The sequence below is a fragment of the Hyperolius riggenbachi genome, chromosome 9 (assembly GCF_040937935.1).
Source record: "Hyperolius riggenbachi isolate aHypRig1 chromosome 9, aHypRig1.pri, whole genome shotgun sequence".
In the NCBI taxonomy this organism is placed as follows: domain Eukaryota; kingdom Metazoa; phylum Chordata; class Amphibia; order Anura; family Hyperoliidae; genus Hyperolius; species Hyperolius riggenbachi.
The window spans coordinates 183,042,393-183,059,702 of NC_090654.1; the positions used below are offsets into that span (position 1 = coordinate 183,042,393).

Consider the following 17,310-nt stretch of genomic DNA (forward strand, 5'->3'; position numbering starts at 1 on the left):
ACATCTTTTTTCAGCTTACTCCATTAATACATGTGGATCAGCATGGTTGTTGGCACTCTTGCCTTGCAGCACTAGGTCCCTGGTTTGAATCCTAGCCAGGGCACTATCTACAAGTAGTTTGTTTGCTCTCTCTGTGTCTGCATGGGTTTCCTCCCACATCCCAATAACATACAGATAAGTTAATTGGCTTCCCCCTAAATTGACCCTATATACGCTACATGGAACATGCATAGATATATGACTAATGTAGAGATTCGATTGTGAGTCCCTCTGAGGGACAGTTAAGTGACAAGATAAAATATTACAGTGCTATGAAATATGTCAGTGCTATATAAATACTAAATAATAATAGCCAATTAATTTGGGCACTGGATTTAGTAAAATGTATAACATCGGTACTTGTGTGCCGAGGCAGCAAGGTGGATTCATGATGCACCCGATATTGGCTAGCCAATCGGCTATACTAGTAGCAGATAATCTAACGAAACCCTACATGGTAGCCTGACGGCTACTACTTGCAATAGCCGATTGACTACTACATCGATTTGCAGTTCAGTCCTTTGGCGCCAGGTCAGGTTAGTGTTTGGCATTAGCAGGGGAGGTTAATGTTAAACATTAGGAGGGAGATTTAGGGGTAGGCATTAGGAGAAGGGGGGGGGGGGTGTTTGGTATTACTAGGAATGGTTACTGTGAAAATAGGGGCGAGATAAGTCTATAGTAAAATATCGAAAATATTGCATTACAGATATTTTAGCTATCAGCATCTCTCAGCGCCCAATTGAACTGCCAGCGCAATACGTACTCGGGTTGTGGGTATGAAATCCACACACTGATGCCACAAGGAACCACCATAAAGTGCAGGTGCTAATGATTTTAGGTTTATTTTCTATTGTCTTCAGGTACAAAGTGGTACAAATTTACAGTTTACAAATTTCCGGCAAAAAAAAGACTTATGGAGGAGAAGATAGTCCTCCTAAAAAGCAAGCTTAGATTACGCAGATGACTCCTTTCTCATTCCATTAAAACAATCTTTCTTCATCAAAGCATGTTCTCTATTTTTAGATTGCACAATCCAAATGCTTTATTAGCCTACACCCTCACAATTTCCAAGTCAGTTTCATTTATTTTCTACTTTGCTATAAAAGCGGCGCCATTTGAAATCTAAAAATAAGCTGTCAGGAATCAAATAGGCGTGTTGTGCTTTGTAATTAAGCTATGCAAAAATAAATTAACTTTGTGTTTGACAACGTGTGAGCGGTTAGTAGCAAAACGTGGGATTGGCAGGCATCTGCAACAGAAATGACAGGTCTGGCATTGTTACTCAAAAATACTAAATTAAGCAAATATTTACTGGATACTTTGTAGAGTGGAAAAAAGTTGATGTTTTCATGGATGGTAAACCTGGAAATTAATCTGGATAGACGTTGCCTGCTGACAGCCCCTACAGAGGAGTAATGGAGCGATAGATGCTGAACTTGCAAGTCTTCACATACGATCCTAAATCAATCTGTTAAGCTTAATTAGTGCATCTGTTGTTGGCTCTGGAGAGGTCCAGAGCTGTAGAATGTTACTTACCCCAAACACTCGAGCATTCTTTAACAGTGACCCAACCCCAGTAGAGAACACCAGTGGAGTTGAGCTGCTAAAGATTTTCCGTTACCTTAAGAAATCTTTAGATAAATGTCTATAAATGCACAGCTGGCAGCATTCTAGAGTGCGAAAAATAACCTATTTTATTGCTAATATTTTAAAGAGGATTGTAACAAAAAAAATTAGTGCCCCAAAAATATATGTAAACCCCATTTTTTCTAGAAATCTCCCCCCCCCCCCCCCTCCGGCCATTGAAGAGCATATGCTTTGTATCGGCAGGGAAAAAATAAAAGGGAAGACGAGATGTCACTTTTGGGGCATCAAAGAGAAATGGTACAGATGGTAACTAGCAGAAATATTATTTTCCTTTTTTATATTGCATGTATCCTAAATCTGACAGTGAACATTAAAAATAACAGGATAGGTAAGCTAAGTAATTTCTTATTGGATGATTTTTATTTTTCAGTAATATGGGGTTTCATCCCACTTTTAAGGCCAAATGCCCACTTTTGGTCGGCTAATCATCATTTGATGGGTTTGGAGAACATATAGATACTGTTAGTAGTTCATGTAGAAAGAGCATTAGTTTATTTTATATTATTTTGTTATTCTACATCAGCAACATCTGACCGCTGACCACTACTTCACAAAAGCATAGTAGTGCTTGTCTCACTGCTTTAGACCCAGCCATTCTTTTTTCCGTGTGTGGCAATTGTGGGGCCTTATCAAAAAAGTGAGTATGCAGTGACCTGGAATCGGGCTGTTACTAGACAATTAAGAAGAGCAAAATCCAGGAGGCTGGCTCCTGGTCTCATAGCTGCTGTGCTGTTGTGACAGATAGTGAGATTTAACAAGGAGGCAAGGCCTTTGGACTGGTCAAGTCAATATTTTTATCATTCAGCACACACATTTTGGGATATCTAGAGATACATGCCTGTTTATCACCTTTGCCAGCAGTGTGATCTTTTCAGAAAGCACAGTTTTTCTTTGAAGCAAACTTGAAACAAAAATATGAACTGATGAGATAAATAATTGTATCTTTAGTCCTACTCCTAAATGACACGTTAATAGAACTCTACAGTGTCATTTTGTGTTTACAAGTTAAAACATTCTTATTGCTTCATCTGAATGACAGTCTTTTAATGTTTTACAGTTAAAATCTCTACTGACCTTTGTATCTATTCCCAGCGATCAGGAGTTGTTCTTTGGCTATGCAGGAGTATTATGGCTTGAAATTAGTTATCATTAAAAGTTACACTTGACACATACTGTACTGTCTCACATCTGACTGAAGAGAAGGTGTTATTTGGTTGCCTGAATTCTTAACACTTACAGTGAGAAAAAAATGTAACTGTACATACATGTCTTTCTCATGTAAATTTAAGTATACTTTAAACGGGAAGTGAGGGGAATACAGTGCTGCTCATAATTATTTATACCCCTGTCAAATTTAAGTTACTTTTATTCAACTAGCAAGTGGTTTTTTGACGGAAAATGACATAGGCGCCTCCCAAAAGATAATAAGACGATGTAAAAGAGGCATTATTTTGGGGAAAAAATTCTCAGCTTTTATATACATTTGAGCAAAAAGTGTCAAGTCCAAAACTATTCATACCCTTCACAAACTGTCACAGTCTGTGGGAAAATCCAAAGTTCTACGCCATTCCAAATAGTCCAAGCTGTTCTAAAGTATCCTAATGATCCTGATTAATTGGGAACAGCTGTTTTAATCAACTCAACAGGTGAAAAACAGCAGCTCTTTGCAGTTGGTTTGTGGACAGTCATGGCTAAGACTAAGGAGCTCAGTGAGGACCTGAGGCTGCGCATTGTGGTTGCTCACAAGCCAGGAAAGGGCTACAAGGCCATTTCTAAATGTTTTCAAGTCCCAATGGCTACGGTGCAAAGTATTATTAAAAAATATGAGCTGTTCCCCACTGTGGAAAATCTCAGAGAACATGGTCGGAAGCCAAAAGTGACACTTGTGCTGGCCAGGAGGCTAGTGAGAGAGGTGAAAAAGTATCCAAGCATCACCACCAAGGCCATCCTGGTGAATCTGCACTGGGCTGGTAGCAATTTCTCAAGGCAGACAATCCAACGAACACTGCACATTGCTGGGTTCCACAGATGCAGACCAAGGTGGACACCACTTCTCCAGATAAGGCAACACACAAAAGCTTGCTTGGCCTTTGCAAATGCTCATCTGGACAAAGAAGAAGACTTCTGGTCTTCTGTGTTATGGTCAGATGAAACAAAAATGTAATCGTTTGGTCACAATGATGTTTCCTTCATTTGGCATAAAAAAGGAGATGCCTTTAACCCATAGAACACCATCCCCACTGTGAAACATGGTGGTGGGAACCTTATGCTTTGGGGGTGTTTTTCAGCCAATGGACCTGGGAATCTAATGGCAGTAAATGGCACCATGAAAAAAGAGCAATACATGTGGATTCTCAACGACAACATCAGGCAGTCTGCAGAGAAACTTTGCCTTGGGCACCAGTGGACATTTCAGCATGACAATGACCCAAAACACACAGCTAAAGTGGTGAAGACAACAACATTAACATTTGGAGTGGCCCAGTCCTGACTTGAATCGAATTGAGAATCTGTGGAAGGAGCTATAGATAAGGGTGATGGCAAGAAGACCCTCCAACCAGAAAGATTTGAAGCTTGTTGCTAAAGATGAATGGGCAAAAATACCTGCGGAGACATGCAAAAAGCTCTTCTGCAATTATAGGAAGCATTTGATTACTGTAGTAGCCAATAAAGGCTTTTCTATTGATTATTGAGAAGGGTATGAATAATTTTGGACTGGAAACTTTTGGCTCAAATGTAAATAAAAGCTGAGAATGTTTTTTCCCCACAATAATTCCTCTTGTACATCGTCTTTTGGGAGACACCTATGTCATTTCCCGTAAAAAAAAAAAAAAAAAAAATACTTGCTGGTTAAATAAAAGTAACTTTAAGTCAAAATTTACCAGGGGTATGAATAATTATGGGCAGCACTGTATGTAAAGATTAAGTGGTAATTAGCATTTGAAAATGCTATTGACAAGTTGAAATGCTAGCCTTTGGTCTTTGATACTTTGTGTCCCTAACCATCCAAGTATACATCTCAGGCGTTCTGACGGTGCTGTGTGTCCACTAGATGCATATACAATCATGTTGGTGCAAACTAGTCGCTGCGTTACCATCTGATTCTATCATGGAACACTGACTTCTATTGATCTTGCAATTAATATTCTACCTGTCACCAAATTGCCTTGTTATACCTATACTGACTGTGCTGCTCAACTATGTCCAGATAGCTCAGCGTTCATTGCATAGATACCTCACTGGTCTATTGATCTGGCTTTCTAATAGTAGATGGTGGATCCATATTACATGTTCATTATTAGTACACTCTCTATTATTAGGTCTCCTAAGATCTTAAAACATCTGTGCTCCTAAAAAACGTAACTGTTTATTCATAATATGTGCGAAGTTTATGGATTGTCTTACTTATATGCGCTATTGATATTTACTTTTACTTTGATTCCTTCAGCGTGTCCATTATGAATATCCACCTTTAGTTGGAGTGGGACAGACAAAGGCACTTTCATTTAGTGCCCAGCTTTGTGGTCATGTGATAAATATAAGTGCATGGAGGTCAATGTACTTTGCTTTTTAATGATTTACAGAGTTTAACTCCCTCCGTTCTTAAATAGGTTCTGAATAATAAAGAATGCATAATGGAATGAAAAATCTGCAAATACCCCCTGCAAAGTCCCCTTTCTCAATATAGGACATCACTGGATACTTATTTGCTGCAGTTCAGATCAGCATGGCAGCCAAGCAGCTTTTATTTTTAAAGCAGATAATGAAAGTCTCCCGATTCCTTTAACTGCATATTTATTTTACTCATACCAAGATCCCCATACCTTTTTTTTTATGTATTTTTAGTAAAATAGATGAAAATATATTTTGCTTAGAAAATAGTCTAGGTCGTTTTTTAAGGAAATGTATAGAATTGTGTCTCACAAAGTGTAACATAGCAAGGTCCCTAATGGGGCAATAGCTAAAGAGAAACCAAGATGTCCGGTCCTTTAAAACTGTTTAAAAGATGAAATCTGGGGATGAAGTGAACGTATTGCATGTTTTTATTTATTTATACTTTCAAGGTACTTAGTGTCTCCTTTTTACTTTACAGCCAATACAACGCGCATATTTGAAGGGACCAGGATAGTGAAAACAGGAGTGGTAAGTATACAAGTACACTGTTAGGTCATTACCCTCCTTTATTTGTACTTCAACAAAGTCTTCCGAAAATTGTGTTGTAGGTGGAGTCTGCCTTGCCTAATTATTTAGCAGAATTATTCCATCTTTTTCTATAGTTTTTTTCTGGCTAAACTAATATTATAGGATGCTAGATGATTTTTTTTTAAGTTAGGCATCATAACCCATCCCTTATACACCTACATAGGGTTATGAGGCACTGCTATATCTAATCAAGAATGTTCGCTTGTTGCCATGTGGGCACTATGGAAACCATTTATTATGTTGTTAATGGGAAGATTCTGATGCTTTGTAACTAACTGTACAAAGCTGAAAGCACATTTCCAGTAGAGATTAGGTGAACTTCATCTGGCAAAGGAATTTAACTCTTCAGAATTGTGGGTATCAGAAATAGGTCTTTGTAGGTACCGGTAAATACTTTGGTCTCGATCACAATAAACATTCTAAAGTTAGGATAGCCTTTGTTGATTAAATCACTTCTTACAGGGCCTGATAGACCCTCCAGTAACACCCTTTATCATTGTCCAAGGAGGTATTGGCAGGTCTGCTCCACACAAATCATAAACTGTTTATTTTTTCCCTTTTAGTTCCAAAAGCGTTTATTCATGTCCCAAAAGGGAAAGGCCGCTTTCATAAGTTTGATACCAAACTGGAAGTTGTATACCGTATGTCTAGTGCATCATCTTGGATGCCCACAGTTACACTGATGAAGGGAAAGTTGTCTTATCTTTAATTTTCAGTAGGATGACATGGATATTTCAGAAACCTGCACAGACTTAAGTAAGAGTTTATAAATAAAAACATTATAAGGTTTCAGAGCAAGTTACTGACAAAGATATAATGGGTACATTGCTAGTGCTGCATTGTATACTACAACTGAATAGCTATTCAGATGCAACCTAAATACAGGTTACACTCATTACTGGGTGAAAGCTTTACCCACAAAAGCCAGCCACCAATCAGGGCCATTTTTTAATGAGATGACATTTTCTCCTGCTCTTACTAGTGAGCTAGGTCACATGATGTTTACAACTTTGTAACCTGCTAGGACCTATTGGAGGATGCAGGAAATTTTGAAGCACTACATTGTTGTTTTTAATGTAATATAAACTCTGCCCACTTACAAATAAGATACACTATCACATGCTACTACAAAGAAGCAGTAGTATGACTCGGTATTGAATGTGTTCGTCTTTCACCCTATATTATAGATGCCCCCCATTAATAAATTCTGCCTGAAAAAAACTGTTATTCTTCAAATGAAGTCTGAAGTGAAAGTAAAATAAAAGCTTCCATATTGATTAACATGAAAAGTATGCAAATCACTTGTCCTGACTCAAGAATGACTCCAGTGAAACCAAACAAACAGAATGTCAGGCAAGTGGCAATTTTTTAAAAGGTAGCCATTCTATTCCTACATACAGTGTAATAATGGCTGTCCTTCTAGATGACTTTTTGAGGAAACTGGTAAACAAATCAAAATCATATTTAAAATGGAGCTTAGTTTACCTACCAACCCAGTTTTTAGTATTGTACAAGGACTAGTGCCTTGTTGTTTGTATTGGGTTTTTTTTAAGTAAACAATGGAAAAATATATAACTTGCTATTGCTCACTTTGATAGTCCATATAGAACAGGTACAGATGTTATAAAAACCTGTAAGACTGGTGATCATACTTGGTGAGTGGCATTGGAAAGGTTAAAGGCAGGGGCATTACAAACTGGAAACCAGCATTTCTCAGGTCAAACTATATCAACTTCCATATTTCTTTCATGACAAGTCTCAGTACACACCGAAGGACTAACATGAGACTTTACTGTATATACAGTGCAAGCAGCTGTTTTACCATAAAACACAACTAGCCTGAGTCTGCCTCTGCCTCTTGACATTTCAAACCATATGAAGGGGCTAGAAGAGGTGAAAAGGAGACAAGGTCTCCTAGCAAGTGTCCAGCTGCATATTAATGGTGATCATTGCAAGCTGCTGCTATGAGATTAATGTCACTCTCTGGCCTGTGACTGCAAACTCCCTGCAGGATGCTTAATTTACTGGTTTACGCTGGCTAATGGATCTTATTCTGCCAACCCTGCCCTGCCGCGTGGTCCCTTGCAGAAAGCTTCTGTTATTTCCTGGCTAACTTATTAAGGTAGCTTTCAGTATCCTAAATGCATTAATCTGGAATCATTTTCTTGCTAATTGGACTACAGTTAACCTGAAATTTGAGTGTTTTTTCTAAACTTTGCAGTACTTGATTAAAACAGAGAACAGGATATTAAATATATGAATATAGTATTGACCACATACCCTTTGTATGCTATTTTGATCTTGCAGTACTTTTATCTAGTTTGGGGCATAGTTTTGCTCCCTTGAAATACCAGTACCTATGTTTAGTGAGCTGGTGGCTCACCCACTATAAACAAGGTCCTCAATAGCCTACTTTTGTCACTTCTCCTCCTTATTGCAGCCTGGGTTTGACTCTTCTTGGCCACCCATAGCTCAGGAGTTTGTACAGCACATGCAGGTGTTGTACACACAGCATAAGGAGCCTTCCTTCAGCCGATGGTATTCACACATAAGATACCTTTAGGAATTATAGCCTGAACAATATAATGATCTGTTTTGTTACAGACCAAATAATTTTTACACCAAAAGTCAACTTCCTGCTGCACTTCACCTGAAACCGAGAACTCCATCTTCGATATACTTGCATTTTAAAGATCCTTCCATCATTAAATGTTGATAAGAATCTTGATGAATACTTCTATCTCCTGCCTCTTGACAATCAGCACTGACTGTGTTGTGTTTTTCTTTTATTAGCTACCTAAGGATAATAATAACTGGCACTCATAAAACAATAACATATGAAATCTAGTCACAAATGCAAGTTAAAAAAGGGAAGAAGTAGCCCTGTTATGTGACCATTATCAGCAAAGGAAGAACTTAAGTTTGCGAAACTCCAAGCCTCACACAGCTGAAAAGCACAGTGCTACGTAAAGACTATTTAATGAAATAGGGTAAACATTTGTTCAATAAGGCCTGCCTTGGCGTTTTAGCATCTTTCATGCGTTAGGTAAAGCTGGCAGTAGCCTGAATTTGATGCAGCAACCCACTTTTCAAAAACGTTAAACAATGGTGGAGGAGTAGCAAGATAGTATTGTTTTCGCTTTATAATGCTGTGGGCGCAGTATGGTTTTGTTTGGCTCCTCTTTAAATTCTATAATTCTCTAGCAACAAGCATCGCAGTTTATTATTATTATTATTTAGTATTTATATAGCGCCGACATATTACGCAGCACTGTACAGTGTGTATATATATATATATATATATAATATCTTGTCACTAACTGTCCCTCAAAGGAGCTCACAATCTAATCCCTACCATTGCCATATGTCTATATTATGTAGTGTAAGTACTGTAGTCTAGGGCCAATTCTAGGGGGAGCCAATTAACGTATCCGTATGTTTTTGTAATGTGGGAGGAAACCGGAGTGCCCGGAGGAAACCCACACAGGCACAGAGAGAACATACAAACTCTTTGCAGATAGTGCCCTGGCTGGGATTTGAACCAGGGACCCAACGCTGCAAGGCGAGAGAGCTAACCACTACGCCACCGTGCTGCCTTCCCTTCAGTGGTGCAGAGGAGACAGTAGCTTGGCTCTGTCCTTTTATTGTAGATGTGCCTGGCAGTAAACCCAGCACTCTCTGTAGTAACACCACTGAATAAATACTATTATTAAGGTTACAGAAGTCACAATCTACTATTTACACAAGAAAAAAACAAACCATTTGCCAGCTAGAATATTTAGTCCATAGTGCTTAATGCTGTATGCAGCAGACATAATAACAGGCAGCATATACTGTGTCCAAGTTTTGGTTTGGACCTTAAACTCTGTGTCCGGAGGAAATGAATTGAATGTTGTTAGGAAATCCGTATATCCCAGCCTGTGCCAATACTTTTTTTTGTTACTTTTATCATCGGGCTGCACGTCAGCGAGGGAAGCAGCATATGCTGTAGCTGACACAATGCTGACATCCGGTGGCCACAAGTGTAATTCAATTCTTGAGCTTTGAAGCCAGGTTTGTTTTTCTTGATCAAATGTACAGAGGCAGCCATTTTAAGACCAGAAATGAATATTATAGGGATGTACAAGGAAAAAGTGTTGCCGTAGGATTCTAGCAGCTGAATTCTATACTCCCAGGTTAAAGTCCCCCTTTTATCTTCCCCCGATGTGCTAGGTGATAGGAGACGTGAGCTTGCTTACCTTGTTCAGCACAATAACAATCCAGTATCACACAGAATTGAGTGTAACATATTGTCCTGCAGATGAGATTTCCTTCAGACGTCTTTCCTATATAATAATATCATACATGGCCATCTTTACTTAACATCAGCCTCTGGCAGCAGTTAGCAGTCCCTGTTCTAAATAAACACACATACACCGAGCCTTACAAATGTTCTAAGTGAGCCTTCCATGGTGCAGTGCATGTGATGAGGGAACCTATTTGCAAATTCTACCTGATGGATCATGTGATGACATCATCACACTCTGCTGAGCCCCACATGTCTTGCAAGGGGTGTGTTTGAGGCCTGACTTGAACAACTGTTCTACAAGGAAAACAGCAGTCTCATAGACAGAAGCATTGTGGCCTAGCAGTCCCACAGCTGTATTCTGCACGTTGTTTTACAAAACTGCAGTGAGCTCCGCTCCGCCCACCAACCAGGAGATGCGCTCGCAACCTGCGCGTGATCTCCTGCAAAACAGAGCCCCAGGACTTTACGCCGATCGGCGTTAGGCGGTCCTGGGGCTGTCGCCGCGGCCACGCCCATCGGCGTGACGCGGTCGGCTAGTAGTTAAAGGAACAATCCATTGTCTAGAAACTTTGGTTCACATGTATGTTTCCTTATAGGGAACCTAAACTGACAAGGACGTGGATTTTTCCTGCTAAAATAATACCAGTTGCCTGACTCTCCTGCTGATCCTGGCTCTCTAATACTTTTAGCCACAGCCCCTCAACAAGCATGCAGATCAGGTGCTCTGACTGAAGTTAGACTGGATTAGCTGCATGTTTGTTTCAGGTGTATGATTCAGCCACCACAGCAGCCAAAGAGATCAGTAGGACAGCCAGGCAACTGGTATTTAAAAGGAAACATCCACATCCCTCTCAGTTTAGGTTCCCTTTATGCTACAGTGCTAGTGAAATGCTCAGCAAAATCCTGGGTGTTTATCAATAAAGAATTAAGTTATGATTCCAGAACATTCTATGGTGTCTAAATGAACCTCAACTCATCCCTTGTAAAATTTAAACACAGCACAAATTGCTCACAATCCACCCTTGGAAGCCTTTACTGTATTAGACTTGCTTGTACAAAGTAAATCATCTAAGATATTTGCGCTTAATCCAGCATGATAATGTTAGACTTTGAAGTTACAATTAAAAGGATGAGATGTCTGGGTGATAAATTACGTTGGTGGTAAGAAATGGCAACTTTATTTTATACCTCATAAAACCTATAAGAAGGTCTTCAGTTTCTCTCATGATATGTTTTGTTTTCAATACAGAATGAGAGTGTTTGGGAGGAGGCAATATTAAGAAAACTGAATGCAGGTAACTGTACTGATTCTTCTATCTCTTATCCTTTTTTCTAAAAGCCTACTGCTTCTCCTGCTTCTTCTGCGGATATGGCACCAATCAGTTCGGGATCTTCTACTTGGACTTCCTCAGGCATCCCTTTTTCCTTTGTTTCCATGGCTACCGGGATGGGCCCCTCTTCTAGTGGGAGCCAAGCTACGGTGGCTTCTGTGGTGACGAGTACTTTGCTTGCAGGCCTTGGGTTTAGTGGTGGTGGTTTGCCTTCCTTTCCTAGCACTGTGTGGCCCACTCGCCTCCCTACTTCCTCCTCTGCTAGTAAGCAAGCTTCAAAACCTGTTGTCTCTACCACTGAACCTTTGCCATCTACAGGATCTGATAATGATGCTTCTCCCACAAAAACCAGTGAGGGGACAGAAGAAGGAGACAAAGACACTAAGGGGGAGGGAGAAGAGGGAGAGCGGGATCCAGAGGAGGAGGGTGAAAAGGACAGCGAGAAAAAGGAGAAAGGCCTGGCTACTCACTCATCAGAGGCACAAAACCAAACGGAATCCACCCCAACAACCGCCAGCACTAGTGACAGGCAGGATTCTGGCGCTAATGAAACTTTGACTGACCAAGAGGATAAACAAAACACTTCTTTAATAGAAAGCAGAGACTGGGATGCACCTGCCGGGACTAATGTCCCGTTACAAACCACAGTGTCGAGCACAGAAGATTATGTGGATCAAACTTCATATATTTCAACAAAAGATGGAAAAGACTCGGACAACACATTCATCACTGTTTACCCAGGTTGGTGACTAGATCTATGGTCTACGGGGCTTATCCAGTATCTCCTGTGTCCTTAATCTACTGACTTTTTCTTACTGAAAGAATGTTTCCTTTGTTCAGAACTCCTGTACATAAAACTAACCTTTGATCAGAATTCTTGTACATAAAACTAACCTCACTGTTCTGTCTCTTAACATTGCTCACTCCTTTGGTTTGCCCTTTTTGTGTCTTAACAATTTTCTGAATCTGACTTTTGTTACTAAGATGTGATGGGTACATTCCAGATTTTGTTTTCTCTTAACTTTTCAAGATTACATACCTTTTTTCTGGATTAGAGTACAGAGTATGATGGGAAAAGGTTCTGTACAACTGTGACTTGTTAAATGATGGTGTTCATTTATGGATGTTGATGGTGGTAGGTCTTCAGTTTTGCACATACAGCAAAGCATGTGCAATTATTTATTTTGATTCCCTGCCTTTATATAGGACCCAGTTATTATACCATCCTTTTGCAGGTGTTTAGAACCATTACCCTCATGTTCCACAGGAGCTTGCAAGCTTTTACCATGAATGCAGTCATTCAAACACCCACATTTACACTTCTTGGAGAGTTCGGTCTAAAGCCAATTCCTTGACCTTAGCAGTATGTTTTTGAATTGTGGAAGGGATTTTTAGATATTTGGAGGAACTCCAGCAAACATGGAAGAAAATATAAACTCCAAGCTCATAGTGTCCTTCCTTCCATGGCAAATCAGCTTAGCATGTGCTATGTTCTCCACTCACATGATGGCCCTATTAGTTATAGTGCTCATATTCTGAGGGTTTAACCTTTCTTTCTGGAGTAGGGTTGTTAACTCCATGTATACTCCACACCTGGGAGGTCAGGACATTGCTCACAGCCTAGCTCATCTTGTACTTGTCCAGCTTGGGTAGCCCTACCAATTGTTGAAAACAGATCTCCAGGAATTACAATAGATATGTAACAGCAGCCCCCACCTTCTAAAATAAAAGCACCTCTACCACAAGGTAAAGTACCTAATATTGTTACAGGATTAAACACTGTGAGTCTTGAATAGATACCATTCTCACTGCAGCTTATGTGTGATATGAAGACAGCATTTCAGTTCTGTGCTTCTGCTAAATGCAGTAGGGCACATTTGAAGAGTTTGTTATTTTGTGCATAGATGGCAGTGAGAGTGGTGTCTATTGTAGACACTTCTCTTGGTATATTTTTACCCTGTCATTAGTAAAATGCTTAAAATGCTAAGCAGTTATCCAAGTGACAGGGATACTTTAAAGTTACTGTACATCTTTGTAAAGAAAACAGAAGAAAAAAGGAGAAAAGCGGCAGCAGTTTTCAAACAACTATTCTTGAATCTTTAATCAGGTAGTGGAGGTTTTTTTCAACAGGTCCAGGAAGTGAGGAATGCTGTTACATACCGTAATTGTTTTAAATAATGGAGATACACTTAAGGATAGTCTGTCTCAGTGAGTTATATTTTTTATTACAACTTTTCTTGTATTCTCAATTCCCGCTTTTAGTGATGTTTGCCTTTCAGGCAGAGTTGCTTGTCCTTTTCATTTACTTCCCTTATTTATCACTGCACAGTGTTGGGATCAGTGTCTGTATAGGGAGTGCTTTATCTATTACCTGGACTCATAACAGATACTGTCAGGAATACATAACAAAGCATGGCCTAGTACCATATTTTGCAAAGAAGATCCAATAAATCACAGAACACACTATCTCAGTTAAGAAGATTTCATTAATGGTTCGTTTCAGGGTAGCAACTGAGATAATAACACATCTCTTTTCATGACTGGTTATTTTTCTGGGCATCATGTCAGCATGTAAACCTTCCTGCCCCAACAAGCCAGTGACACCATTAAGAAGCATTATAAATTCTATGGTAGGAAATCAAAGTAGGACCCCAACACTGCAGGTTATTGTACTAACCATTTTGCCACTAAACATATAAACCATTTTGCTTAAAAACATATAAAATATACCACAACATTGAACGCTATCTGTTGTTTTCCTATAACCCATGACAACCAATCAGGAATCCTATTTTATTCATCCAGCTACGCTAAACTGTTGAAAGCTGATTTTTGATTGGTTCCTTGGGTATTCATATCCTGACGGTCTGTTTTACGACATGAAAGCCATAAAGGCACGTTTTCATAAGAAAGAGTGAAAAATCAGCCAAAGTTTGTATTTCTGGTCTTTTTAAATATTTTTTTTAAACTTATGAATATGTGGCAGATTTTTGAGATTTGTGGATAAATTGGTACCTTTTAATTAATACCTTGTACACTTTTACATACCCAAGAACACAAGTGTTAATAAACTTTCAGCTTTGGTCTATAAAAATCAAAGATAAAATGTATTATTTATTCTTTTTGTTGAGGTTTTCATATCTGTATATCGTATCAATAAGACAATCATAATACAATGAATTTATAATTAAACCGTAACTCCACTTTCAATAACATCTTCACCAGATCAGTTGTATTCATTGCAAGTATTTTAACAAATTTTGCTCTAGATCTGACCATTACAATCATTTTCTTGCAGAAAGCTGGGAGTAGAAATGGTTAGAGTGTACAAAAATAAGTCATCAACGACATCCTTACTAGTTGTGCTCTTAGCATTCCCACTGACGTGCAGTCTCCTTCCCTGTGTAGCGAATGAATCTGTCAGTGACATGCTGGAAATTTTGCTTCCTGATATGTGCAGACATCTGGGTAACTCCTGAGACACAAACAAACAGAGAAATTAGATTTCTTGGAAGCAGTGAGTACAATTCTGTATGCTGTTGCTATGGTTTCCAGCCATATTAGTTTAAATTTTTTACTTAGAATTAGAAAGTTCCAGCAGACGTAAATGGAAGGGTAGCTTGTAACAGCATTACGCTACAAAATAATTTGTGTAGCACCAATACATACCTTATCAATTTTTAATAAAAGTGGAGTTGCCCTTTAAACTTTGGGTGACTGGCAGCTAAACAACTTTAGGCTGTATATTGCAGATTGACTTCGGTAGGTGTTTAGCTTTAAGTCTATAAAACAAAATATTTTCCTGTACAAGGCATTTTCTTATATTCTGGTGACCTCAGTTGGTGGCTTATGCTGTTTCTTTCAACTCCTGTGTTACAAGTTGTCAACCAAATATTAAATGTGCACAGCAGAGGGTGACTGCTTAGAGCAATGATGTTCCATTTGCTAGAAATGGAGGCCTTCAAGTGCTGCCCTGACTTAACTAAAGAGCTGAATAGTATATCTTGAGTTGACGTCCACTTGTTCCACTATTGTAACTTACCCACGACTTTTTGAAATATTTAATAAATATTTCTTTAAGGAACGTCTGGCTTCAAGGTCTCCATACCAAGTTTCAGAAGAAAGTTGAGTATTCCTCACTTTGAGGAAGACTTGGAACATGGAATTATGTACATTTCATTGACCATCGCTACCAAAGACAAAGCTGTTGGTTACTCAAGAGCTGAGAAGGGTGTGCCAGCTATTGGTGTTCAGTGAGACCTGTAGATAATTCATGTTACCAACATGACATTGTGACAGATTACCTTAATTGTAGAGAAAATCCTTCAAGGGCTGCTACAGTAGTTGGGAGAAGCTTATGATTTGTGATTACATCCCACAGTCTTTCAAACCAATCAAACTTTAGGCTGAGTGCCAAGTTCAGCCCCCTTGCAGTACTGAAGTTTATAAAGCAGCCAAGACTACAGTAGTCAAGAGACACCTTGTAAGTGCCCAGTGGATGTCACCAGTATCTAAGTATTGAAATCGCCTTTAAAGACCACAGTTTTTAAAATAAGTTGTTTGCCAAACTGATCTGCTACCCGCCTGATCTGAAATATACTTAAAATATTAAAAACCCTGTTTGCAAATTATTAGTTGACTAAATAACTTGAGATGTGTAGAATTTTAGTTGCAAAGTTCCCTTGCCAGTCTTCTCTTTCTGTGTCTATTGTGCAACCTATAAATGCCATGAAAGGTTTTCCAATAAATATAATCCTTACATCCTTTTCACACATAGTGGGAGTAAGTTGCTGACTTGAAGTATCTACCTCCTTACTTTTCAGATAAACAGTTCACAGTGGGGTGTAGCTGTGAGCTTCGTCGGACAATATAACTGCATTGCTAATGTGATGCAATTGCATTGTAATGTTATGGTCACATTCGTTGGCATAACATGGAATCCGTTGGCATAACGTGGGGCATGCAGTGTGTTACTGAATGATGTGTGCGTTACCAGATGCTTTGAAGCATACCACGTATGTGCTGTATGTTTCAAACCCCACATATAACATGCTTTGCAACTTTCCCCTCTGCCACATAGTAGTCCTGCTTTTGCAAAATATGCAATGCAATGCTCCACTGTGAACATAGCCTTACTCTAAAGCAGGGCTGTGGAGTTGGTACAAAAGTCATCCGACGCCTCAATTTATGAAACCACTGACTTCAGGTACCCAAAATTGCTCCAACTCCTCGACTCCGACACCTTAGTCTAATACGTACCAGGTTTGTGGAAGTGGTACAAAAATCATCTGACTCCAACTCCTCATTTTATGAAACCTCGACTCCAGGTATCCAAAATTGCTCCGACGACTCAACTTCGACTCCACAGCCCTGCTCTAAAGTAACTCTTAAGGTTGCCTGATCACTTTTCAATCAGGGTTAAGCTAACATAATTGCTGGATGGAAAGGAAAATATTATCTGCTTACTTGTTCAGGGTCCAAAACTGTTCAAGTGTTCTTTTTAGAATCAAAACCTAGATTTTAAAAATGAGCAAAGATTAGGCAACTAATAAAGGTGACCAAACAACTCCGGTGGGTTGTACAAGTCATACTGAAGAACATGAAACATCTGCTTAATTACATTTACACTGGGCATGCATAAAGAAAATTGTATTATTTGATTTATTTCTGTGAGATAGCCCTCTCGGTCCCACACAGAATGATATTTCCTTATCAATGTTTCAGTGACAAAATGATTGCTATTGATTGAGGAGACTTACTATTTTGATAATTTATTTTATATGTATATATTCTATGGGGTTT

The 17,310-nt window shown here is 39.1% G+C and overlaps 1 protein-coding gene and 1 long non-coding RNA gene across 7 annotated transcripts in view; one reads left to right on the forward strand and one right to left on the reverse strand.

Annotated features, from left to right (window-relative positions):
- Positions 1-17,310, forward strand: part of PTPRG (protein tyrosine phosphatase receptor type G) — an 831,563-nt gene that overhangs the window by 574,826 nt on the left and 239,427 nt on the right. For 5 of the 6 annotated variants that reach the window (XM_068253766.1, XM_068253761.1, XM_068253762.1 and 2 more), the window contains 2 exons: positions 5,780-5,829; positions 11,517-12,249. In XM_068253766.1, coding sequence (XP_068109867.1) covers positions 5,780-5,829; positions 11,517-12,249 — 783 coding nt within the window. Of the gene's footprint in view, positions 1-5,779; positions 5,830-11,426; positions 11,473-11,516; positions 12,250-17,310 lie in introns of all 6 variants that reach the window. The other variant, XM_068253765.1, reaches the window with a different exon arrangement.
- Positions 1-17,310, reverse strand: part of LOC137532825 (uncharacterized) — a 36,692-nt gene that overhangs the window by 2,793 nt on the left and 16,589 nt on the right. Inside the window, exon 2 of the long non-coding RNA XR_011024012.1 lies at positions 14,866-14,983. This is a non-coding gene — a long non-coding RNA (uncharacterized lncRNA). The remainder of the gene's footprint in view (positions 1-14,865; positions 14,984-17,310) is intronic.